The sequence below is a fragment of the Phyllobates terribilis genome, unplaced genomic scaffold (assembly GCF_046119375.1).
Source record: "Phyllobates terribilis strain yellow unplaced genomic scaffold, ASM4611937v1 Scaffold_3__8_contigs__length_932513732, whole genome shotgun sequence".
NCBI lineage: Eukaryota > Metazoa > Chordata > Amphibia > Anura > Dendrobatidae > Phyllobates > Phyllobates terribilis.
The window spans coordinates 68,733,842-68,761,606 of NW_027362763.1; the positions used below are offsets into that span (position 1 = coordinate 68,733,842).

Consider the following 27,765-nt stretch of genomic DNA (forward strand, 5'->3'; position numbering starts at 1 on the left):
GGGTAGTCAGTGACGCTGTTGGTTTTTATCATTGTTATTAATTATACTTTTATTTACTCTTTATAGCTGAAGAATTATCCAAATGTGGAATTATTTTTCTGTAAGCTCAACATATATCATAATGTGCGCTGCAAGATAACCAATTTTGCGGAAAAAATAATAATTTTTGGATGCTCTGTTAGGAGATGTTTATGCTATATGTATCCATATCTATATGTATGCTATATGCAGACACCCAGTGGTTGTGATGTGCGTTACAGTCCTTTGGTGGTTTTGCTAGCATGTCTAAATATTGTATTGAATTTATATAGTGAGAAATTGAAGTCCTTCAAAAAATGTTAAAAGAGGTAATAGTAGACACATCTGTAGGTCGGACTTGATGATCGTTTTTCAACCTTATTGATCATGTTACTATTTACATAACAGACTAAAGTGGAAGTGACATCCAATGATGTTGATGGAACATATCATGCTTTAACCATAGTGGGCATTTCAATGATCACAGCCATTAACAAAATATTTATAAGACTTCAACTATCACCATAGCATAATGCTCCTTCACAGTGATGAAATGGGAAGATGCTGGAAGAGCCACCATCATTTCATAGTTTATATCAAGATTATACTTTATCTCCTATCCATAGCATAGGTAATAATTTACTGATCTGTGGGTGGGGTCCGATCACTTAGACCACCACTAATCTCAAAATTGGGGCTGGGCAGAGAAGAGGTTCAGCATGTGCACCTCCTCTTCATTGTTTAAGGATCTTCCAGAAACTTTTCAGAAAATTGATTGGCTATCTCTGGCAGTCCCATAGAGAATATCTAAAATGGTGGTGTGAATGCTCAATCTCTACTCTATTCAGATGGAGCTCTGAAGAGTTTCACTCTCAGTACTGATGGGGAGTCCAAGAAGTAGGACTCGAAATGATCAGTAAGTTATCTTCTATCTTGGCACAATACCTCTTACTGAAATTAACAGGCTGTACAAACATTGTGAAACTATTCAACTAGCAGTGTGTTGTGTATGACTTGCAGGGGATGAATTTCTTATAAGTCTTTTTGGTGGTGAACTTGGTGGCAAATATGTCTCATCTGCGAGGGATTGCACAAATTTCATGGGGTAATGGGGCATTAGTAAACCCTGGTGCCGGGCTAAGGTCAAGCTCTTCCCCTGGTGGGGCCTGGAATGTAAAGTTCTGTAGCAGGGTTGTGAAGAACAGGAACATTTCTATCTTTGCCAAGTTCTCTCCAGCACAACTTCTCTTACCTGTACAAAATATAAGAAGGTGATAAGAATTAGAAAGAACAATATAGAGGATATATAGAGGAGTTAATCAATATAAAAATCATATAGGTGGTGTATACTGTATTTCATTGTCTTAATACCTTTTAAAACTTGTTTTATCCGATATGCAAATCAAGGGGCTTTGATGCATCCTTGATGTGGCCAAGAGCTTGGTGCACCTTTACGCCTCCTCAGTTTACATACTGAGCAGTTTCTCTGACTCTGAATGATAGTCCTCGCCTGGCCAAAGCAAGCACTGCCTGAACCCAAACTGTCTCGCTGTGCATGCACACTGACTATGAAAGAGTCTTAGGCATGCACACATTACATTATGGGGCGGACCCTCCTAACAGTAGCCACCACCCGCTATACTAATACACCCAGAAGTGTAGTGGAAGGCTTTAAAGAGGAGAATAGGATCATTTACATGCATCTCCTGTCTTCATTGCTTCAAAGAATAAGTCAATATCAGCAATGATGCACTGTCAGAGGGCAATGGTGAAATATGGGCTGCCCCCACACTGTGTTCGCTAATTTCTCGTTCATACTGAGTGTGCACACACAGCAATATGGGTAGGGTTTGGGCAGTGCTCACTTTGGCCAAGGAAATGCTGTCAATCAGTGAGGAGAGGAACAGAGGAACTGCTCAGTATGCAAATTGAGGGGAAAAAAGTGCACCGAACTCTTGGTCATGTCAAGGGTGAACCAAAGCCCCCTGATTTACATATGGAATAAAACAAGTTTTAAAATTTTATGGTAGTCCACTTCTGGGTAGGACAAAAATGGTCTTAAATATTCTCCTTTTGTACACTATTTGTTGGCTGGTTGGAGTGCAAGCTCATTACAAATGGTTTTGTAACCTTTTCCAGCTTGATGAGTATCAACAATTCTTTTGAGGCTCTCAGAAATTTCCTTTGTTCATGCCAGGATTCACTTCCATAAACGCGTTGTGTAGATCGAAAACCGACAGTTCCTGTTCTTTAAATAAAAATAGGTTGTCCACTCACACTTGATTGAGATCCCATTGATTGAAAAAAATAGGACTCTAATTTCACTTTCAAATGTTAAGCTAATCCCAATGGTTCATATACTTTGCCACTCACAGACACATGATATTTGAGTAATTTTCCTCCTTTAAAAAATAGCAAATTTTTAACTTTTTTTATTTGGTTTCCTTTATTTGCTTTCAGGACTTGTGTGAAAATCTGATGTTGCCTTAGATCAAATTTATGTAGAAATATGGATTCACAAACTTTCAAGCACCATTATATATGTAGTATATCTATCACAATAGATCTTGAATTCAGTAGGGAAACTGCTGCCAGCTTTATCTGTTATATCTATTATATGTCATAATAAAGTTCTCATCTGGATAAATAGCAGAAGCTAAATCTGCTATATCATTAAAGGGGTTGTCCAGTGCAAATCAATATGACACCAGTCACTCTGTGTGCCTGCAGACTTATGAATCCACCCAGCACAAACACTGTGTGCTGCAAGGTTTTGCCGATTTTGAGCCAGGACCGGAGGGTATATATGAGTTATACATACTCCCTGCCAGAGTACGTCTAGTGGGTGCAGCCTCGCTCCAAACACTTGCATGGAACGAGGCCGCACCCCAAATAGTGAAACAGCCATCCAGTGGGTGTGGCCGACTAGAAGGCATAGTGTCGCTCTATACAAGTGTATGAAGTGAAGCCACGCCCACTGGACAGGCTTTGGCCAGGAGTATGTATAACGCATACATACCCTCCAATCCCAGCTTAGAAACCAATGAATTCTCACAGCTCATAGTGCGTGCACTGAGAGGATTTGTAAGTCTGAAGTCACACAAAATGACTGCAGACATCGATTTAGACTGGACAACCACTTTAAAAGAGATGTAATATACCATCTTGTAGCCAATTCTAACAATACATTTTCCCTAAATGTGCAAAATTGAATATCCCATTCATGATAATTCAAAGAACATGATTGTTACCTAATGAAAAAGGGACAAAGGCTTCATTCCTCTTGAACTTTCCATCTGAGTCCAGAAAGTGTTCCGGATAAAACTCTTCAGGCTTCTCAAAGTAGGCTTTATCTTTCAGCACAGAGTGCAGCAATGGGATGACAGTTGTACCCTGGGGAAAATATGTATATTGTAGAGCCACGTACATGGAGAGTGTATGAAGGCACTATTAATTCCTAAGCAATGTGCTAGAGGGTCAAAGGCACTCTGTTTACTACCATGCCATCATAGAATTTTGTTTCATTGAGTCATGCATACTTAGTATAGCCAAATAAATCTTTGTCTGCCTCCTCTATAACTAATGCACTGCACGCAGAACCAGCTGTCTTTCAAAGTGCAGTGGTATGCACATCCGCCCACTATATACTGATTGGTTACTGTAGCCATCCCAGCAAGCCACTATGACTGAAAGCCAGTGGCTCCTGGGAGGAACAAAGCTCCTTTTCTCCTGGGAGCTGGACTTTCAGTACAGAGATTGGACTCTTTTCTAACGCTATTAATCTGCAGAAAGCCATACATCTACACGTTAATAGCGTTATCCAATGTAACAGGTTCCTTTCAAAACGTCTAGGCTCCAATATAAAAACCTTAACAAGACCCTGGCTGCCTAATTATCACACTGATTATGTAGTATTCATCTACTCATATTGGAAAGGCTCCAGGACCTAGGTTCACCTGCAACCTTTGAAACTCCAGAAGCTACACCAGTAGTGGACAATTCCTTAATCATAACTAAAAGAACTTTAAACATTACTGCATACATCTGCCAACTGATTGCTTTAGTAAATGCTCATTTCCATATAACAGATGCTTTATAGAATTAAGTCACTGTTATCATGTAGAAACTATATTGTAACAAAAAAGACATGCCTGCAAAAAGTTTACAATGTACTGTAGAATAAGGCATGCAATGAATAATTAATTGCTAAAATTTTAACTAGGATCTTTATTTCTACTTAACTAATGCCCAGTAATATTAATAAAAGCAATACTGTACATCTCACCTTTGGCAGAAAATAGCCCCTGAATGTGATGTCTTTAGTTGTTGCATGAGGGAGGCTTCCTGGTACAATGTCACCAAATCTTTGAATTTCATGAATGACAGCATCAGTATAAGGCATTTCCTTTCTATGTTCTACTTGGGGTTGAGCAGATCCAATTACATTTTCAATTTCACATTGCACTTTTTCTGTCAGGTAAAATTATAAATATTGGCAGTTATAGTTCAGTAAAGTATCAATCTTGAAGAAAAGAAGTAAATACAGTTGTGATTACATTAACTAAACATAGAATGTTGTCTAAAATGCATTCAGATTTGCATTTAGACTGTGCTGCATTATTATGGGGTGCATACAGAGCCCATTACTGTGCCCAAAATTATTAAGTAGAAAATATTTTTTTCAGTTTCATTTTACTATAAATTTAGTAATCCATGTACTCATGTTAAGCTATAGTAGAAATACAAATTTTTGTTCACACATTATATAAAATACAAAATAGGTTTTGTGATGGTACTAAGCAATTTCATTTTCCATTTTGATCTCTCTAACATAAAATACTATGTTATAAGAATAATTTATATTACTTTCAATCTAAATGCACATTAATGGAAAACTGTAAATATTTTAATAAAATCAATTGCTTACTTTGGATTTCGGGATATTTCATCATTAACAGTAAACCCCATCTCAGAGTGGTTGAGGTAGTCTCCATTCCAGCAGCAAATAGATTACTGACCAGCATGCCCAAGTTTTTATTATGGTAATATAACTTAGATTCTGGCTTTCCCTTCATGAAATAAATGAAAAATAGCTTAAAGAATAAGATAAATTTTTACCACGTACAGTTGCAGAAGTCAAGAAAATGCTCCTATTTTCAGCAACTTTGGTAACAATCTGTTAATTGTGCAATTATTTTTAGCAATTTAAAATCTTTGACAAAAATTAGATTACCCAAACGAAAAAAAAAATATAAATTGCAGTTTTTGTTACATCAAAAGACAATCAGGGTTGTCAGCTTGACTTTTTATTTTTTTCTGGATAGCTTGTCAAAAAAACATGGACAAATAATATTTTTATGGACACTTTGGAAAACTGTAATTATTCATGATAATTAAAAGTGATAAATGTCTACAGTCCATAATTATTCTATGAAAACATGAACTGCAGTCACTGTTGTCTGTAAAATGATTATACTTACAGTAAAAGAAATCCGCATAAGCTTCTTCAGCTTCAAAAAAAAATCAGAAATGCCTTAAAAAAATGTTACGGACAGGGCAAAACATGCCCTAATTTTTCAGGCTGTCCTGGATTTTCTGGACAGTTGGCAACCCTGAAGACCATAAATATGTAATGTGGAAGGTCAAAGCTTTGTAAATTATTGCATAAATTGGACAATTTCTTTTGTGTATTAGTATGATGGCTGTTTGCACTCAATATTCTATATAAATTGGGACTACTGTACCTCTTGTTGTTTAGCAAGGAAGGCATCAATGAGGTTCCTCTGATTGTTTATATCCAATTCTTTTTCCTTTTTTGTGAATGTGTCTCGTACAAAGTTCTGCATCTTATTGTGGTTTTCAAAAATCGTTTTATGTTTCCCCGGTAGCAAACCAATCAGCATAGGAAAACTGTTGTACAGCTTAAGATAGAAGCAGTAACATTGTTCATTCAACAGGTATATACGGTATATAACAGCTATTTATGGATTATAGATATACGTCCCAATTGCGTATCCCTTGTCGCGGTGGGATGGCTTTTTTTGCTTTATGGTTATAGATATATTACATGACAGTAATGTAATTTTACACATTAGTTGTAAATGAAGGTGATGAAGGTGTTATTCCTCTGGTATTTCTTTTGAAAATGTGAGAATAAATAAGTAATTATAAGTAAATAAGTCAGAAATCGAGGCATTCTCCATTGGCAAAATAAATTGTAATATTCAGATGTAGATTTATTCTCGTATTCCCAGAAGAAATAACAGAAGGCTGCCAAAATGTAAAATTGTAAAAAAAAAAAAAATTAATAAAATTGGCACTGTATCTTCCTCTATATACAATTGTTCTTAAAGCAGCATAGTAAAACTAACAGATTCACCATCACATTTCCCCTGAAGTTGCATCCTTGGAAATTCCCCATTTGTATTTGGATATCAGTGGTAGAAGAATACTTACCCTGATCATAACACTTCCTACAATCCTGATATTTTCATTAATTAACCTCATGAGCTTCAGAATTGTGGGGTCATCATATTCAAATCTATGATCCAGCAGTATGGACACAATTATGTTAGCCACGGCAGCATTTATATTACTCAGATTATCGAAAGGTTTTCCTGAAAATAAAAAATATATATATTAAGTATAGATGAGTGGTTCAATTTGCATGAAAAACCGATCCATTTTCATGACTTCATCATATCTTTTCTATTAGGTATGAGCAGATCGATTCACTGAACTCTGGTCCAGGTCAGTGGTACCTGGACATTAGATGGGAGACCAGCAAAATGTCTTACCTTCCGACATCGCTAACACGGTTTTTGACCAGTGGGGGCCGGCACAATATCATCTGTGCCTCACATCGTATAGAAGACAGAGCGCCAACCCCAGCAAGTCAAATGCTGTGCCGCGAACAACATAAAGTAAGACATTCACTGGTCTCCCTTCTGGTGACTGGTTACCAATGACCTGGACTGGAGTTCCTTGAATCAATACGCTCATCACTAATAGAAAGAATATTATTCAGTCATGAGTTTGTATGTTCTCCCCGTGTTTATATGAGTTGTCTCCGGGTTCTCCAGTTTCCTTCCACACTCCAAAGACATATTGATAGGGAATGTAGATTGTGAGCCTGAAGGGGGACAACAATGATAATGGCTGTACAATGCTGTGGAATATGATGGCGCTATATAAGCGAGTTAAAAAAAACTAAATAAAAAATAATGTAATTGGAAATGGGGGACCGGGACGAGGTGAATAGGAAGACTAGAATTAGTCATGGAGGAAGGTCCCTGATGGCTCCTTCCCATCCCCCTTAGCAAGAATGACCAGTCTCTACCTATATGAACATAGGTAGAGGACTGTAAATGAATCAGATGACTCCTATTACTTTTGGCATGAGATAGTTAATCTTTTTTAATTTACTTATGGTTGCAGAACATGAACATCCAGTAATTACCTCCATAAGATCTAAATTTTTGCATTAGGCATTCACACTCCTCAATAATTTTGTCTTCTATACCCTTCTTTCCCATTCCGTAATCTCTTAATGTGGACAGAGTGAATCTTCTCATCACTTTCCAGTTCTCCCCGTTTGAAAATAGAATGCCTGCAAAAACAAGCAGGGGGTTATACCATTGAAATGATCTTTTCATGATGTATTTCTGGCCAGTAAGTTACCAAAATCACAGCTTTTACTCATGATACCATCATCCAACCCTGATTCACCATCTTCTTGTTTTTAATGAATATCCACTCTCGGACAGCATTTTACTTTCTTAATGGGGATTTTTTCATGTCTGTAAATGGTTAAAATTGCAAAAGTGCTTGTAAAACAAAGAAACTTTGCAATTTACTTTTTGTTAAAAATACTTTCTGTTCTCTAGAATGGAAGGATTTTTAATTTTGAAGTTTATCATTTGCTTTTCAGTTTACCGTCCACCTCTGCAGTGGATTATTAATTTCAATATATTTTAGTTTTTTTTATATAGAACCCCAAATCTTCTAGGAGGACACAAATGATAATTTGAATTTTTTAATGGCTTGATTTTGGAGTACAGATAATGTTTTGAAAACACTACTTTTTAGAAGCAGGGAATTTTTTTTTCAGTCACTACTATACACTGTAGGTAAAATGTCAACATTATGTTACAGGTCAGTATGACTATGAAGATCCAAAATTTATAAATTCCTTTTTTTGTATAAAAAAAATGTTTTTGGTGCCTTAGGTCCTCTGAATCAGTTTATGTATTTAATATGTTTTGCACCAGCTCTACTTTTTGAGAAAATGTCCAGTTGACCACACATGAATTTGGAATTTTTTCCTCGACAAGGGTATTAATTATAAAATCAAAGTTGGTCTGTAAGGTATGTGACAAATATTCTAATACTTATTAAATGAAATGCGCATTTAAATAAGTATTAAAGCACCACTCCAGCGGGTTTTTTTTTATCAGCGCTGGAGTAGCGCTTTAAATGTAAGCCCCTGCCCCCGTTCTTATAGTCACCTTTCAGTGGCTTCACCTTTTACCGACACCGCTTCGGTTCCATGGAGCCATTTTGTGCCCGTAACTTCTGACTGTCCGGAGTTACGTCACAAGAGCTGACTAGGCTCTGCTTCATTGGAGTAGTGAAAGAGCCTTTCAGCCTGTCAGGAGTGTGGGAGAGTGTGGGGCCACATCAGTGTCTGAGTGGACCACCTTGTCCCACCCCCTGGTGCCTTGCTGTACCCATGTGGACAGGAGGTGATGGTGTAGAACTGTGGCGATCTGACCTTACGCGTCCTTGAGGGGGTGCAGAACGTCACGTTGGTGCAAAGGGTTGATCCATATCACGTGCTCCGTGTGGCGTTGCGTGACATCAGGCAGGTAGCGGGGTGTGGATTCACCGGAAGAAGTGGCGACAGCGGGATTCTGCGGGGCCCCCTGGTGCCGTTTCTTCACAGCAGGTATTTTTGATGATCCTCAAATCAGAAGATTCATTGAACGCTGCTGAGGCAGACGCATGGTCTTCTTTCAATATGGTTGTACATATTTTTCTTGGAAACTCTAAAGCGGATAATTACACTGAACTAGTTGAAAGAATCCCATCTTCTGTCCGTCACCTTGGCATTACGAGTATCAAAGTGCATTATCTCCACAGCCACTTGGATCGTTTCTCAGAAAATCTTGGTGAAGTGAAGAGCAAGGTGAATGATTCCACCAAGACTTAAGAACTATAGAAGAAAGATACTGAGGACACTGGGATACCCACATGCTGGCGGATTACTGCTGGTTTATTCAAAGTGATTGCCCTGGTGAAACTAATCGCAAGAAATCTCCAAAGCACCGCTTATGCGAGTTATCTCTGTAAATGAACAATGTATCAATGACAACTTTTTGTGCATGTTATTCGTATTTTGTGATGTAAATTCTTCATAAATAAAAGAAATCTACATGTATGAATTTGTTTTAATAACCAATAAGGCAAAAATAATAATGTTTAGTAGACACCAGTCCTAGTGTTCGATCGGCCGTATGCAGGTAGAAAAATAACGACAGATCTAGAATCGGCAACAAAAATTGACCTAAAAACAGGTTAAATTTCCAGCACAACAGATTTTCTATTTTCCTTTAGTGTGATTTTTTTTTTTTTTGGTGAGACAAGTTGACATTTTCATTATACTATTTTAGGGAACATGTGATTTTTCTATTTATTTTATAATGTAGTTTCTTACTTTTTATACATTTTTTGTGAGGCAAATGAATGAAAACAGCAATTCTATGATAATCATTATTTTGCTCTTCATTTTTTATTCATTTACAACATTCAGCATATGTTAAAATAAGACGAAGGTACCAGTCATGTGGGATCGAATAGAACGATTAAGTTGGCAGCCATGGGGGCCATTGTATGCCTCCAGCTGCCATGACAATAGATCAGCACTACAGCAATTGGGTTGCAGAGGGGCCAATAACCAGACAAAGGGAGCCTTCAACCTCTGACCGCTTAAGATGCTGCGGTCACTAGTAGTGGTTAGAACTAAGGGGTTAAACTGTAGTGATCAATGTTCTCACCAATCCCTGTACTATTTAGCAGTATTGGTCTCCTCACATGAACTTATTAGTACGTTCTCACTCAGGAATCATTTGGGCTGTCCAGTGCTCCAAATCCCAATAGTGACTATAAACCCTTAATTGCAAAGTTACAGGCATGAGCAGAACTATAAATCCATCTTTTAAATATTTATTTCTTTATTACTTTTAATTAATATAACTTACCATATCCTTGTGATGTTCTAGAACCCATAGCTGTAACCGGCCTTCCTGCAAATTCCTCCGCATGGTTGATAAGAGCATCTTTCACTGCGTCATAACCACACAGGATAACAAACCTTTCCGTGCCCAAGTGGACGCTGAACACTGAGCCATACGTCTTTGATATCTGGAATCAGAAGCCACGTGATGACCCCCATTATAACATTATGTCACTTATAGGTCCATATTCTGTTCCATTTCATATTATATCGTCTGTATTTGAATTCATTTTTTTTCCATATAGACAAGCAAATCTCTTGTGTGCAATTGAAGGAAACTATCAGCAGGATATTCATCACTAATCTATTAGCAGTGGTTGCTGCTTTTGGTATTATAAAACAAAATCTAAGATAAAGTCAAGATGACAAACATCCCGTTTAATGCTGTTGGGTGTGAACCCACTGTGCCACTGGCCAGACTTACCCTGTATGGGCGTAACTAAGTGGCTACCTGGTCTTCACTAACACCTCTGATGGTGAGGATAGGCTGAGCTGCAGGATAGCCACTCCAGGGCACTTTTTGGACCTGCAGCTGCTGACCCACGAGTCAGAGCAGGTACGCGAGGTAAAGAGGGGTGAGACATAAGCGTGATCAGATGGTCCGGGGTCAGGGCAGGCAGCACAGGTTCAGGATATGTAGCCAAGTTCAGCAGTGGAGATAACAGATAGGGTGAGTTATGGGAGGGATAAACAGCTAAACACCTTGACTGGAAACTAGATGCTAACAGCAAACTGGGACCTTAGCTCAGGCAAGTTGTGGAGGGTGGTGCTGCCTGATATAGCACCTGCTTCCTGGTGATTGGTTGGTTGATCTAAACCCTGCAGGATACAACAGAGTTAAATTCCTGCAGGATTTGGCCACGCCTCTCCATAGCCATGTGGAGTAGCATGGTGGCAGGAACGCATGTGAGTTACAACTGTGACACCCTGTAGTAAGTAAGCAAATAGTAATAGTTCATATAAATGACATGGGGTACTAAGTTAGCATTGTTTTGATTATAAAAAAAATATAAAAGCTATCTCACCCCGACAAGGTGTACCCCAATCGGGATGGTACTTAACTGATGCAGATCACATCCCTATGTATCAGCAGACATAAAAATAGATTAGGGCAGAGTAGGACCTGGGTCCCGACTGTTTAGACACATGCCTGTAGAAAGTTATATTAACAAAATGAACAGCAAAAATTTGGGTACACCTTGCCGTGGTGGGATGGCCTTTTTTATCAAAACAATGTTAACCAAGTACCTTGTGTTGTTTATATGTACTATTACTATTTATTTATTTACTACAGGGTATTAGCTCATTTTTTTTATCTTAGATTCTGTTTGTTAAATGGCCGCAGTGTAAATGCATTGCACTTATACCAACATATGCTCTGGCTCATTTTTTGGGGTTCTGGTTTACATTTGGCATTATGTTTTATGCAGTTGTCCTTGTATGTAATATTTTGAGCAGAATTTGGGAAGTGAAATGGTTTAATTGCTGCATGCTCTGTATGTAAATTTTGAGAGTCAATAAGTTTGAGCCACTCAGCAAAATAGTCTAGATGACAAAACTTTTAGCACGCACTATATAGCCTGACAGTTCTGAGCTAGGATTAAGCTTAAACCCAAAGAACCCTTTGTTCAGTGATAGGGATGGGCAGCAATATGAACAGTCATCATTGGGCACCATTTCATATTTTCTAAGAACACCATGCTCTGTATATGCCATGGAGCCATAGACAATCTTAAACATTAGCCCGAGAGTTGGAATCTTTAAGTAACAGTTCTTAACTAGCTTCAGTTGTATAGCAAAGCGCTTTTTACCTCCATAAAAGACTTTTGAGGTTTCATTGTGTTGATAATGTGCATGTTTCCAATAAGCGGTAACGATTTAGGTCCGGGAGGAAAGTTGGCATACTTTTTATGATTCTTAAACACATTGGCCAAAAACAGGATGACAGCAAGTGATATAAGGAGTAAGATGAGCTCCATTGTGAAAGTCTTCTCTGTGACACCTGAAATGTGAGACATATATATATATACATACAAAAAAGAAACCAAAAATTAAAAGCAATGACTAGAGATCATCCTAAAGATGCGTCCACCTTGAAGAAAAAGACAGGTCATCCGGGTAGATAAATTAGAGCCATGGGCCTCATTTATCAAACCTGTCTAAAAGAAAATTGTTTTGAGAAGAATTTATTAAAGCTTCTGCTCCACTTGTGAAAACTGGATGTGGATAAATAAGAATTAAAGAGCATCTTACACCAAATTTTCCATTTTGAGCTAGAAACACAATGTAATTGTGGCTACATAGTCGCGTAGCATATCTTTTTTCAATTTATCCTCTCGTTCCCGAGATATTAGAGGGCAGAGTATTTGGTACCTAGTAGGTTAACTTTTTTAACGTCCAAGTGGGTGTTATCAGACAAGGAGAACAGGGCTGTATCATTACATATCACAATGAGAAAACTGCTGTAAGCTGTGTTCTTTCCGCTTATGATTGGTCAGCATCAAACAGTAGGAGGAAGTACACGCCCCCACTGAAACTGTCTGATATCACCTACTTGGATGTAAAAAAAGAGTTAACTCATTAGTTGCCAAATACTTATCTCTGCAATGGAGAGATAAATAATAAACTATATGTATATTTTATTCCGCTCTGCAGCCGGTATTATTTTGTGTGCTCAGTTCAGAATGAAAACTTTGAAAACGGGTCCTTTTTAAGCCAGATTGATACATTTTGACTTTTTAAAATGTTGCAAAATCTCATGAGTATATGGCTTCCTCACTCTCCCCTGACTGTAGATGTCAGCATAAGGAAGGAACGGGGGATCTGGAAGTGATTGAGTCATGCATATGACGCGCCCCTGGGCCTGTGTTGCACTGCGTTGCGCACGCGGGAGCTTACCCGGAGCCGGATCTGTTGAGGGTTGTAGTCTCGTGGCGGTGACCCGGTCCGTGCCCAGGGAGTCAAACTGAGCGGCGATGTATCAGCGGTAGATGTTGGACGACTACGCCACCCGTTGAGTACAGCTAAGGAGCTGCTTCTGCAGGGCAGACCGCTGAGGCCGGTGATAGGATTGTGCAGCGTGATAGTATAACCCCCAACGGGAGGGGTATGGCCTCAGGGCAGCCGACGTGGATGATGGGGGTAGCAGGAACCACTCGGAGACGGTACGGTGTAGTTCAGGGTCTTTACTGGTGACAAAGATAGACCCTCCCGGAGTACTGGCTAGCGATTGGGGCCTGGTCAGTCCTTGAGCAGATGGGATCTCCCCTGGCCAGGCGGAGTTGTAGGCCTCCCAAACTAACTGTACTCTTCTGGCTACCTTGCTAGAGGCGGGTATAAGTAGCCCACGTCCCTCAGTGTACCGTGTGGTGCTCACCCGTATGGCCGGTGACTCGGGGCCTTCTAGTAGCTTCCGCTCCACGACGGCGGTGCTGGTCCCATGCGTGTGACCGTGCCTTCGGGTTTCTTGGCCAGAGGACCTGGAATCCCCTGCCTGACGGATTCTGCTGCTGGGTAGGAGTTAGTCCCCACAGCCTCGGACTCCGGGTCCGGTAAGAAATCTTCTCAGTCAGGGCGAGCTCTGCAGCTGCCAGCCCCTGACTCCATGTAACACTGCTCCCACAGAGCTCCTGATGTTCTGTTCCTATATTTGCTTCTTTTCTCTGTCTCTACTTCTTCTCTACTCACTAACCCTGCCTCAGCCCTAGGTTTATATAGGGGAAGTTCTTCCCCTCCCAGGACTGGGCAGGAGGTGTGGCATGCATAGGATCCCTGACCAAGAGACCTCCCACCTGCTCTCAGACGTAATATCTCTATCACTGTGGCAACCAGACCCCTGGGGTGTCACATTACCCCCTAGTGAACTTTAGTACTCCGGGACTAAACATATTTTTAGAAAAAACATAACAAGGTATAAACAATAATAATACAATAAGAAAAACACATAAAGATGGTTACGGCGTGTCCGCAACCGGGTGCAGTTTTGAAGAAAACAAAGGTGTCCATTTCACCAAAACAGGGAGACGTAACCAGGTAGGGGTCTGTCCTGCCCCGAGTCCTTATCAGTCTTTTAGTCCATCCTGGGTTACGCTCCAACTAATTGTACAAGGATTCCCGATAAATCCACCAAGGACTCCTAAAAATAACTAGAAACACATAATTATTTACAAGCAACAAGAAAAACAGGTAACCATAAATAAAACAACTTATACACTTCAAATCCTCCATCGTGCGGGTAACTGGCCTCTAGTGGCCCTAGTGGACCTACGGAGCTGACTGTCTAGCCCCGAACTACAGGGTGTAGGAACTGTCAAGGGTAAACTGGGCAGCTGTCCACGGGCCCTTTGGCTCACTAGAGGCATGGCAGGTTCACTATAAGCAGAGGGTTGATCCTCCTGGTCTGCTGGTGTGGGGTCTTCTGCCTCCTGGACCGGCTGTTCTTCCAGCTCTAGCTGTTGCTCCGTAGGTGCTTGGGATGCTGGTTGGAGGAAGGTGAGTACGGGTACCACAACTGCGCCATTGACTTGAGTCCAAGACCGAGGGAAGTCTCCGAGCACAGTACTAACCATATCTTCCCTTTCCTCTACGGGTCGAGGGTCTTCTTGTTCCTCTTCAGGGTTCCGTAGCTGTTTGGGACACTTCTTCAGGTGATCCCGGGATACAATGGTTGTGGTTTCCCCTCCGTCTTTACTGATGGTACAGACCTTTGGGTTGTCGTGGCTTGAGGGCAGTACGATGTACGGGTCCTTCTCCCACTGGTCGTCCAACTTGTGGAGCCGCCTTTTCCTCTTCAAGACCTGCTCTCCAGGTACCAGGGGAACAGCGGGAGCACACTGGTTGTAAGTTTTCTCTTGTCTTTCCCTAGCTTGACAGAGACTTCGCTCCACGCTCTCCTGTACTTTCCGGTACTGCTGCTGCCTCTCTGTGTCCCAGTCTGCTTCTGGTGAAGTGTCCTCGGGTGTCAGGACTCCCATCTCCAGGTCAACAGGTAGCTTCCCAGGTCTTGCCCTCATCAGGTAAGCCGGGGTACAGTTGGTGGAACCTACCGGGATGTGGTTGTATAGGTCCACTAGGTCGGGCAGCCTCTCAGGCCACAGACTGCGTTCTTCCAGGGGCAATGTTTTCAGAAGATCTATCACCACCTGGTTCATTTTCTCACAAAGTCCATTAGTTTGCGGATGATAGGGTGTCGTCCTTATCTTCCGGCAGCCATACAGAGTGCAGAATTCTTGGAAGACCTCCGCTTCAAAGGCAGGTCCCTGGTCTGTCAACACTTGGTCCGGGTACCCGTGTGGACGGCAGAAATGCTGCTGGAAGGCTCTAGCTGCTGTTCGAGCTGTTAAGTCCTTGACGGGGACGACAACCAAGAACCGGGAGTAGTGATCCACGATGGTTAGTGCGTAGACGTAGCCACTTCTGCTTGGGGTCAGTTTTACATGATCCAAGGCTACCAGTTCCAACGGCTGCCGGGTGACGATGGACTGCAGGGGAGTCTTCTGGCTGGCACGGTCCTTCCTCCTCAGGTTGCACGGGCCACAGTCTCTGCACCACCTCTCGATGGTTCCCCTCATGCCTACCCAATGGAACCGCCCGCGCAGCAGGAACTCCAGCTTCTTCCATCCGAAATGCCCAGCTCCATCGTGGTATGCCTCCATCACCATGGCTGCGTCTCGTCGTGGCACCACTACTTGCCAGATTAGTTCATGCGTCCGGGAGTTAACCATCCTGCGGCACAACTTCCCCTTGTAAAGGAACAGTCTACTCTTTTCTGCCCACAGTTGCTTGGCTTCCTCCGGAGCGTCTGGGTCAAGGCGAGCCTCTGGCCGAGTCAGCATCTCCTTCACCAGCCGGACGGCAGGGTCACTGTCTTGCGTTTCCGCCCAGTTGTAGTGAGGTAAGGGGTTAAGTGTAGCGCCTTGCTTACTCCTTACCCGATGGGAATACTGGATAGTCCCATGACGGTGAAACGCGGGGAGTTCGACTTCTTCCAGTCCCTCTGGATCTTCTCCTACGTCCGGTAGGTTTGGCATCCTGGACAGGGCGTCCGCGTTGGTATTGGAGCGTCCTGCCCGGTATTTGATGGTGAACTCGTAGTTGGACAGGCGGGCCATCCATCTCTGCTCTAGGGCACCGAGTCTTGCCGTGTCCAGGTGTGTCAACGGGTTGTTATCCGTGTACCCGACGAACCGGGAAGAAGCGAGGTAGTGCTTAAAGCGTTCGGTGACTGCCCACACCACTGCCAGGAACTCTAGCTTAAATGAGCTGTAATTCTCAGGGTTTCTTTCGGTGGGTCGCAGTTTTCGGCTGGCGTAAGCGATTACTCGCTCTTTCCCCTGCTGGATCTGGGACAGCACGGCTCCTAGCCCGATGTTACTTGCGTCGGTGTAGAGGATAAAGGGTTGGCTGTAATCCGGGTACGCCAGGATTTCATCCCCCGTGAGGGCCATCTTCAGCTGGCGGAAGGACTCTTCTTCCAACTTCTCCCATCTGAAGGGCGGCTTCTGGTTCTTGGCCTTCCGGGACTGGCCTATCAGGAGGTCCTGCATAGGAGCTGCCTTTTTGGTGAAACCGGGGATGAACCTGCGGTAGTAGCCTACCAACCCGAGGAACTGCCGCACTTCCTTTACACTGGAGGGACTTGGCCATTCCTTAATTGCGGTGATCTTATCAGGGTCGGGAGCCACTCCGTCAGCGCTCACCACGTGTCCCAGGTACTGCACCTTTGGTTTCAGGAGGTGACACTTGGAGGGTTTCACCTTTAGGCCGTAGCTTGCCAGAGCTTCGAACACTTCCGCCAGGTGTTTCAGGTGGTCCTCATAAGTCTTAGAATATACGATGACATCGTCCAGGTACAACAGGACCGTCTCGAAGTTTCTGTGGCCCAGACAGCACTCCATTAATCGTTGGAAGGTTCCTGGTGCGTTGCAGAGTCCGAACGGCATACAGGTAAACTCGCTAAGTCCCATCGGTGTGGTGAATGCGGTCTTCTCCCGGTCCGCCTCTGCTACAGGAACCTGCCAGTACCCACTAGTGAGATCCAAGGTAGAGAAGAAGTTAGCAGATCTTAAAGCAGCCAAAGACTCCTCTATCCTTGGTAAGGGGTACGCATCCTCGTGTGTGATACGGTTGATTTTCCGGTAATCTACACACATCCTCATGGTGTTGTCTTTCTTTTTGACTAAGACTAGTGGAGCTGCCCAGGGGCTACAGCTATCCCTGATCACCCCAGCCTCCTTCATGTCTCTAAGCATCCCCTTGGCGTGTTGGTAGTGTGCAGGGGGTACGGGTCGATACCTCTCTTTTATGGGAGGATGGTCTCCCGTGGGGATGTGGTGTTCTACCCCCTTGACTCGCCCGAAGTCTAACGGGTGTTTACTAAACACTCTCTCGTACTCTTGAACCACCCGATAGACTCCCTGTTTCTGGTGTGAGGGAGTGGAGTCAGTACCCAAATGTAGTTGCTGACACCAGTCCTCCATTGTTTTCTTAGAGCCGTTACCTTCCTCTGGGTGAGATGGAGGCAAGGGTTCCACAGATTGTATAGCATTTTGGTTAATGGTATATAATTTGGCTAGTGTGGCATACCGGGCAGGTACACTTCCCTCTTCCCGATATTGATTATGCGAACGGGCACCCTCCCATGGCGTACATTAACCACCCCCCGTGCTGTCAAGATGGTGGGCCTACTGTCTGAGTAAACTGGTTCTACCATTGCCTGGTAATCTCTACCTCTCAGACCAATAGCTGCCCGGCACCAAATCATCATTTCACTTTTTGGGGGCATGGCAATAGGGAAAGGGTCACACATTCTCACGCTACCAATCTCACCGCCGGAGAGTTCCACCTGTTGCCGTCGCATCAGTGCCCGGATCTCTTTTTCGAGCACTCGCTGCTCGCCGGAGCTGGCGTTCTTGGCAACCTGCTGTAAAAGGAAAATCACCTCTGCAAGACAATTTTCAATTACATTAGTTCCTAGAGTTATCTTTGGGTGACTCTCGTGTTTGTCAATGTCTACAATGATCAGTCCCTGTGCTGCCAGTTCGACTCTACCGATTTTAATGGTCACCTCTTTAAATCCAATCTGTGGCACGGGCTGACCATTGCTGGCGATGATACTCAAGTCGTCGTCAGGGTAGCGGGTGATATCCGAGTCATTCCAGTACTGCTTGAAGAGCACGTACGGGATGGTGGTGACCTGTGACCCGGTGTCCAGTAGGGCACTCATAGAAATGCCATCCAGTACCACGGGTAAGACTGGACGTCCTCCAACATATTTGTCGTGCCAGTTCGATGGGCCTGGTGATCTTTTTCCTGGGGGTTGGCCCTCTACCCCAGGTTGTGCCAGTTTAAAGGACAGTACCTTGCCATATGTCCGGGTTGATTGCAGCGGCGGCAGATGGGTCGTCCGTCCTCGTTGTATCGGTCGCTGGGTCTCCCTCTGGCCGGTGGGGTCCTCCTTGGTCGACGCCACGGGATGTCCTCCGGTCCGGATGCCAGCTGGATCTTCCCTGGAGTGGAAACCTGTAAAGACTGCACAGTTCGGGTTAGCGCAGCAACGCTTTTAGCTAGCTCTTGGACCTGATGGTGCAGGTCTGGAGCCGGGTCATTGTTCAAAGCCTGTGCATCAGCTCCCACAGGCCCTGCCGACAAGGGTGCCGCCTCCTGGTGGTAAGTGGTAGTGGGGCGTCTGTGGGTCACAACGCCACCTGGTGCCGGTTCTCGGAGCACCCGGATGGCTCTGTCCTTGAACTGTGCAAATCCCAGATGAGGGTCCTGTAAGGCCATTGCCTGCAACTGGGTTCGGTGGGCATTGCAATATAAACCCTCTATAAATTGTTCAGTCAACAGCCTGTCCTCGTCTCCCACGCCGTCAGGGTCGGTCTGCTTAATGGCTCTCAGGGCCTCTTGTAGGTTCAGGGCATAGTCCCTTATACTCTTGTATGCTCGCTGCTTGCACCCGTAGAATCTAAGCTTGATCTCGGCTGAGGTGAGGGTATCAAAGGTGTCCCTCAGCCGGGTTAGTATCCCTGCGACAGTCCTCCCCCCAGGTGGCCAGGACTTTACCTCCCTTCGGGCTGCCCCAGTTAATTGGGCCACCAGGATGCTCACTTTTTGCTCTTCTGTGAGGGGGTACACCTGGAAGAGGCTATCCAGCTTTTCTCTAAAGTCATGCTTGGTATGTGACTCCCCTGAGTACTGGGGTAGCCAGACCGCTCCCGGGATATAGGGCATGGTGAAAGGCATGACTGCAGCAGCGGTGGCGCTGGTGGGGGTTGAGGCAGTGAAGCTCTCCTCCGTATCCGACATCCTCCTCCCCCCTAGTGGACCGTGGCCTACCTTGCGATGATCCTCTTCCGTAGGCCGCGGCTCCGCAGTAGATCGTCAGGGTTGAGGACCTTCCGTCGTGCTCCTGTGACGTCGGCGTCTGCTGGGCTCTGCTGGGCTCCTTCCAGGACCTTACGCGACGTCCGGACGTGAGGCGGGGCTTCAGTTCTCGCGCGCTTTCAGAGTCCACGCCCCTCTTCTTCGCGCACGACGTCTTCAAGATGGCGTCCAACGGCGGGAAAACTTCACGGAAGGCGGGAAGAAGGCTGAAAATGGTGCCGGATGGCGGGAATCTTCACCGATGGCGGGAAGAAGGCTGAAGATGGTGCGGGAATCTTCACCACAGGTAAGTTTGAACAGTCTTTTTCAGGCACGCAGTACCGGTGGTTGCGGGCACGAAATCCTGCCGACTACGCCAAAAGTTGACGCGCCCCTGGGCCTGTGTTGCGCTGCGTTGCGCACGCGGGAGCTTACCCGGAGCCGGATCTGTTGAGGGTTGTAGTCTCGTGGCGGTGACCCGGTCCGTGCCCAGGGAGTCAAACTGAGCGGCGATGTATCAGCGGTAGATGTTGGACGACTATGCCACCCGTTGAGTACAGCTAAGGAGCTGCTGCTGCAGGGCAGACCGCTGAGGCCGGTGGTAGGATTGTGCAGCGTGATAGTATAACCCCCAACGGGAGGGGTATGGCCTCAGGGCAGCCGACGTGGATGATGGGGGTAGCAGGAACCACTCGGAGACAGTACGGTGTAGTTCAGGGTCTTTACTGGTGACAAAGATAGACCCTCCCGGAGTACTGGCTAGCGATTGGGGCCTGGTCAGTCCTTGAGCAGATGGGATCTCCCCTGGCCAGGCGGAGTTGTAGGCCTCCCAAACTAACTGTACTCTTCTGGCTACCTTGCTAGAGGCGGGTATAAGTAGCCCACGTACCTCAGTGTACCGTGTGGTGCTCACCCGTATGGCCGGTGACTCGGGGCCTTCTAGTAGCTTCCGCTCCACGACGGCGGTGCTGGTCCCATGCGTGTGACCGTGCCTTCGGGTTTCTTGGCCAGAGGACCTGGAATCCCCTGCCTGACGGATTCTGCTGCTGGGTAGGAGTTAGTCCCCACAGCCTCGGACTCCGGGTCCGGTAAGAAATCTTCTCAGTCAGGGCGAGCTCTGCAGCTGCCAGCCCCTGACTCCTTGTAACACTGCTCCCACAGAGCTCCTGATGTTCTGTTCCTATATTTGCTTCTTTTCTCTGTCTCTACTTCTTCTCTACTCACTAACCCTGCCTCAGCCCTAGGTTTATATAGGGGAAGTTCTTCCCCTCCCAGGACTGTGCAGGAGGTGTGGCATGCATAGGATCCCTGACCAAGAGACCTCCCACCTGCTCTCAGACGTAATATCTCTATCACTGTGGCAACCAGACCCCTGGGGTGTCACACATACATCTAAACGGTTTACTTGAGAAGAATAACTGTCATTTAGACAGCAGCTATCAAAAGTGTATATGCAGATCAACTCTCTGTAAAGGCCATTAGCTCAAAAAGGCTACCTCGGACAGACTTTACTCAAGCCACTCCAACTGCAAATCCCAGAGGAACCTCGGCCTTTCACTTTTAAAAAGGAACCTGTCAGGTCCACCATGCCCACCAACGAAGCAGCATTCACCTATATATGATTAAACTCCCTCCATAACCAGCCCTGTATAATGTAAATTATTTAAATAAATGCTCTAATAAGAATTTATAATGTCCCCATTTCCTATGCCAATGAGGGGTTTGATGAGTCGATGGGGCGCTAGTTGCCCTAAACTTGTCAGCCCTCTTTCCATGTTATCACACCATTGTGTGGGTGATAACATAGTTTGTATGAGCCGGCCACTTTGCCAGCTAATGCAAATCTAGTGCATGCGCGCTACTCATTTCGTCAGTGTCACTGCGTCTCTGAAGTGGGGTGTATACTCGTCCCGGCTTCAGAGGTGTTCTGCACAAGACCGGAAGCCAGCTTCTGAACTTCCATGCCGCTCATTTCCACAGCATCACTGCATCTGCACTGCAACCCCCCAACCTACTGTGTCCTTTCTCATTCCTGTAGAATGTAAGCAGACAAGGGCAGGGTCCTCTTCCCTCCGTACCAGTCTGTCATTGTTAGTTTGTTTACTGTAAGTGATGTCTGTATCTGGTATGTAACCCCTTCAAATGTACATTCCATGGAATCAATGGTGCTATATAAATTAATAATAATAATCTCAGAAGCAAATTTTTTATAAAATCCAAAGAGATCCTTATTCAGATTCAAATTGATTTGCCCAGCTGAAATATCAAGCCAAGTGCAAAAATAAGGAAGGACGCAGATCTGCATTTTAATTTCTTTTTCTGAATCTTACTTGCAGAAAAAAAAAGTTTTGTGTCTTTAGCTCACGTTGTTCTTAAGTACAATTCCACTCTCCCCTGACCCAAATATACTGTATATTTTGCTCACTGACCTGGTGTATTTAGCTCCTTGCAGTAGTTAGTTGCTTGATCGACCAGTTTCTTGAGTGTTTCTTACAATGCCCCATGTGATATATTCCCACCGTTTTCTCTCCCTCGTCTCCTTATCAGCTCAATAAAGCGTTTTCCTGATGCATCACTTTTGACAGTCACTACTGATGATCAAGACCCCCTACTCTTAGCACAATGAGCCTCTGTCTTAGCTTCCAAGAACCTGAAAAGGCTGCTGGAAAAACTAATCTCCTGTCCCCCGGAACACAGAGTCTTTGTACTCCTGGAACAAGGGTTGCATACCCAATGAAAGGCTAGAAGTTGTATTGCTATGAAGTGTTATATAAATATTCACCTCTCACTTGACATTACTTACAGAATTTCTATGATATTGTAGTATATTTCTCATGGATATAACATGGATTTTGGCTACCCGGTTTGCAGACACATGACATTGGTGAGTGGATTGATTATTCTATTTTTTAACTTTATTTGCTCCTAAATAGCTTGAACAGGTGTTAAGTATTATAATAATTCAGCTCAAAGAGTAAGATATAGGGAATGATAGGGGATATTGTTTTACGCGTAGAAAATCAATCCCGTGAGGCAGGCTGCACGGTCTGCCCATAAGAGAGAAGTCCTTCTATCTAACTCTAATATTAAGATTGTCTTAGGGTAAAGAAATTAGGTTAGAAAGTGGTCTAAGATACAGCAGTAGAAGAGTTATGCATCTTCTTTTATTGTCGTCTAGGGTAGAAAAAGCTTTGTTGGAAGCTTCCCTGGTGATCTAGAGAAGTGATGGTCTAAGGTATTGAAGGGGTTATTTCCCTCGTTTGAGTGGTCTGGAGGAGAAAAGGAGGTATTGTCACTTTTCTTGATGGTCAAGTGCCATGAGAGATGAAAAGGACAAATTTTCTGGTAGTCTATAGGCGTGGAAGAGGTATATCCTTTTTTAAAGTGGTTTGGGGTACTAAAGAAGTTATCTCTAGCTTTCCTTTAGGGAAACAGAAGGGTTATTGCCAGTTTCATTGGTCATCTACAGCAGTGGTGGGATTAGTGCTTTCTAGTGATGAGCAAATTTGTTCGGCATTTCAAATTAGTGTTCGTGTTCGGGGTTCCGGCTTGTTTGTGCAAAAAAATCAGCTCCGCCCATATGAACATCCCTGATTTGCCACACTGTCTCGCAGATGATGAAGAGAGGGGGCATATTTAGCGCTATGTTCTAATTTTTAAACATTGCAAACTTAAATTAGACAGCCTTAACCAGTTTATGACCAGGCGAAATACCCACATTCTTGACCAGGCACATTTTCAGGATTTTTCAACCATGCAGTCTAAGGAGCTGTAAAAAAATTTTCTTGTTCGGATATTTAACTAATTTTTGTGTCTTCTTTTAGTGATACAAGAGGATTATTTTTTTTGTCACTGTCATTGTCTCTTTTTTTTTTCCAGATATCAGACAATATTCGTGGGAAAATAAGGGAAATAAGTATCTGTTTTTCCCATTTTTTATTTTTTTTTTAATGACCACACAAGACAAGCAAAATACATTTTAAAATGTGTTCCTCATTCTATAACAATTATGTTTATATATCATATACATGTATATGTACACATAAACAGTATACAGTTTATTACCGTATATTGATTGACAATAGCTTTTTTTTTTTTTTTACCTGCTATTTTTTATTTATTTATTCATTTTGTTTTTCAACTCTTTAAAATATTGTGCTCCTCATAAATCCTAAGAGTCCTTTTTTTTGGGTGGGGGGGACGCATATCAATATTTAAATATTTTTAATTTCTTTATCTTATTCCCTTGTAACTAGGGCTGGTATATTAGCCCAAGTTACAGTGGAAATGCCTCCTAGCTGGATGCGTAGCAGAGAGATAAAGTGCCCTCAGCGCTTCCTATTACTCCATACACAGCGTTTGTTTAGTTATTGTGTATACAGAGATGGAGAATGCACAGACGGTAGTAATCCGTCTCTGCCTTTTCTATGGGAACTCTGGCTGCCTCTGACAGCTGGACCTACCTCAACTGTATAATCATGTGTAGTTGTGTTCTCTGCAGTGACATCTGAAAACATCACTGCAGACACCAGACTGCTCGGACATTTAAAATTTTGGGGTCCAGACGTGGTTAAAACATGCCAAAAGTGGCTAATTTTGTTGCAAAACAGAGTAACATTTAGGCCATGACCCCTTCCTATCACAGATGAACAAGGGTAAAGAACAGGATGTAGCAAACCTATATAATAAAGATGGCGGCAACACAGGGGACAAATACTGATGAGACAACTAGTCACAACAACCAAACCAATTCATGGAGGGGGTGATTGCTTAGTATTAATGCCTTCACCACCTTGGGATTTTCCATTTTAGCGTTTTTGTTTTTTGCTCCCCTTGTTCCCAGAACCATAACTTTTTACATTTTCTGTCAATATGGCCGTATAAGGGCTTATTTTTTGCGGGACAAGTTGTAAATTTGAACGACAATGTTGATTTTACCATATTGTGTACTGGAAATTGGGAAAAAATTTCCAAGTGCAGTGAAATTGCAAAAAAATTGCAATTCCACAATTGCTTTTTGTTCACTAAATGGTAAAATTGACCTGCCATTATGATTCTCCAGGTCATTACATATACGCAGATACCAGACATGTATGGGTTCTTCTTTCATTTTAGTGGTGAAAAAAAATTAAAAGTTTGTAAAAAAAAAAATTGATGCCCTTTTTTAAGACTCTTGCGTCTCCATTTTTCGTGATCTGGGGCAGGGTAAGGGCTTATTTTTTGTGGGCCAATCTGATGTTTTTATTGATACCATTTTGGGGTTGATAGGATGCTTTGATCGCCCATTACTGCATTTTATTGTAATGTTACGGCGACCAAAAAAACATAATTCTTGGGTTTTTAATTTTTTTATCGTTCTGTCATTTACCGATCGGATTATTTTCTTTTTATATTTTCATAGATTGGGCGTTTCTGAACGTGGCAATACAAAATATGTGTATTTTTTTTATTGTTTAATTTTGAATGGGAAAAAGAGGGGTGATTTAAGCTTTACATTTTTTACATGTTTTTTATTTTTTTACTTTTTATATGCTTTAATTGCCTCCTTAGGAGACTTGAAGCAGCGATCATCTGATCGCTTGTGCTACACATGTGTGTAGTAGAAATGTTCTTCTGCTATAAACGCCAGCCACCGGGAGGCGCTCATAGTAGATTGGAAATGACAAGCATAGGTGTCTTCTGCAGACCCCCGGTTGTCATGCCATCCCATTGGCGCCCCGTGATCATGTGACAGGGGTACGGATGGGTGGAGGTAGTGATGCGCTTTACAGATTGCCAGCGTCATTTAACATGTTAACAGCCATGGGTGTATCTCGATTCCACCCTTTTCTTTTAGGGGCACATGACAGCTGATCATATCAGCTGTCATATGCTTGAAAATATTTCGGCTCATCACCGGAGCCCATATCAAAGAGGTGGAGGCGACCTATGACATGCCTATATGTTATAGGTTGTAGAGTGGTTAAAATTGCACAGAAAAAAGGTTTGTATACTTGGCTGGTCACACACAGGTAGTGAACAGTGTCTGGGTTACAGCCTATTAATGACGCCTCATGGGGTTCACTTGGATAGTGCTTGGCAGACCGCCCAATCTAATAGTATGGACATCACTAATAGGCTTTAAGCCGGATACGGTGCACTACCCAAGTGTGAACAGCACTTCTTGTGTACAATTCAAATACTAAGCAGTCACCCCCTCCATAAAATGGTAGGTTTGGAGTGATTGTCTCATCAGTATTTTGCATCTGTATAGCTGCCATCTTTGTCATATAAGTCTTCTGCACCCTGGTAGTGCATTAGTTCTTAGACCTGGGAAGGGAAATAGTGTTGTAATTTTTTGTTACGTTTATTTTTGCGTTTTGGGGGAATTTTAATTCCTCTTACTGTGGCTTTTACTTTTAATTTTTTGAGCAATAGCACAGAAAGATTCCAGATTCACTGTTTTTTTTCTTAAGTATTTTTTTATGTTGTCTTTCTTTTTGCGCTCATGGAATTTGTCCAAATTTCATAAAAATGGCTCACAATGTTTGATAAATTTGGCATAAATTCAAAAATGCTTTTATTTTTGTTCTTTTTCTTTATTTGCACTTTTTTATGTTGCACAATACTTTCACTAAGCTTTCAAATATTGCACGTTAGTTCCCCCTTGTGCAAAGAGACTATGCACAATTATATTACACTATTCTAATGGAGTGCAAAATCTATTAGTTTGCCAACATTTCAAAAAGTCTCAAATAATTGATGAATTAGTAGAAGTACCAGAAAAATAAAAATTATCGAACAAAAGTAAAAAATGACAAACACTGAAAAAATAGTTTACAAATGGCACAAAAGCCATAATGAATGTACTGCAAAGATAAAAATGTCTAAAAAAAAGATCCTCTTAACTTTACATAGTCAGTGCCACCCCCTATTCATCTGCAAACAATATCAAACTTTGCCCCCTCCATAACTCTGCTACAGTATTATATAGTAACTTGATACATTTATTTTATGTCATGTTATTGAATAATTTAATGACATTTTATATCGATTTTAGTAGGAGTCATGCTTACCATCCAGTGAATGCAGTGGACGCAGGCGGCTCACTTCTTTCCTCTTTACCTTGTCATACACTCCACAATGAGGGAGTGTAATAAATAATCCCAAGCGCAGAGAGAATATGTAAACCTTGTACTGACCTCACCTTGTGAAATCTGTCTCATGAACATCTATAAACATTACATAGCAGATTCGCCTAACAATAACCATAAAGTTGAAGTTCTCCAAGAAACTACTGACCCGTTATTAAGTAATTTCTTCACAGCAGGCAGTTTTAAAGAGGTTAAATTTGTGAAAGACAAACTTATTACATTCATGGATAAGGGAGTTAAAAAGTAACTCTAGTTTAACATTAGTTTAACTTTAGTTTGTATGCTTTTTGACTCTAAGATAAAATTGACATAAAGAGTAAAAAAATGTAAATAAATTGGGACTGTATTATACTCCAGAGCTGCACTCACTATTCTGCTGATGGAGTCACTGTGTGCATAGATTACATTACTGATCCTGTACTGATCCTGAGTTACATCCTGTATTATACTCCAGAGCTGCACTCACTATTCTGCAGGTGCAGTCACTGTGTGCATACATTACATTACTGATCCTGTACTGATCCTGAGTTACATCCTGTATAATACTCCAGAGCTGAACTCACTATTCTCCTGGAGCAGTCACTGAGTACATACATTACATTACTTATCGTGTACTAATCCTCAGTTACATTCTGTATTATACTTCGAAGCTGCACTCACTATTCTGCTGGTGCAGTCACTGTGTACATACATTACATTACTTATCTTGTACTGATCCTGAGTTAGTTCCTGTATTATAATCCAGAGCAGCACTCACTATTCTGCTGGTGCAGTCACTTTACATACATTACATTACTGATCCTGTACTGATCCTGAGTTACATCCTGTATTATACTCCAGAGCTGCACTCACTATTCTGTTGGTGCAGTCACTGTGTACTTACATTACATTTCTGATCCTGTACGGATCCTGAGTTACATCCTGTATTATACTCCAGAGCTGCACTCACTATTCTGC

General features: G+C 42.8%; 1 protein-coding gene across 3 annotated transcripts; it reads right to left on the reverse strand.

Moving 5' to 3' along the window:
- Window positions 1-939: 939 nt before the first annotated feature.
- On the reverse strand, window positions 940-26,885 carry LOC141258821 (cytochrome P450 2C23-like). Of its 3 annotated transcripts, none has more exons than XM_073673981.1 (10): window positions 26,731-26,885; window positions 12,124-12,314; window positions 10,278-10,440; window positions 7,478-7,627; window positions 6,475-6,635; window positions 5,763-5,939; window positions 4,946-5,087; window positions 4,304-4,488; window positions 3,270-3,411; window positions 940-1,270 (listed from the first exon to the last, which is right to left on the reverse strand). In XM_073673981.1, the coding sequence occupies exons 2-10, from the start codon at window positions 12,289-12,291 to the stop codon at window positions 1,092-1,094; spliced, it is 1,467 nt and encodes a 488-aa protein (XP_073530082.1). In that variant the 5' UTR covers window positions 12,292-12,314; window positions 26,731-26,885; the 3' UTR covers window positions 940-1,091. The 3 variants fall into 3 exon arrangements, with proteins under 3 accessions (XP_073530082.1, XP_073530083.1, XP_073530084.1); XM_073673982.1 differs by lacking the exon at window positions 26,731-26,885 and adding an exon at window positions 22,105-22,257; XM_073673983.1 differs by lacking the exon at window positions 12,124-12,314 and having other exon boundaries at window positions 26,731-26,883.
- Between the last annotated feature and the right edge of the window lie 880 nt (window positions 26,886-27,765).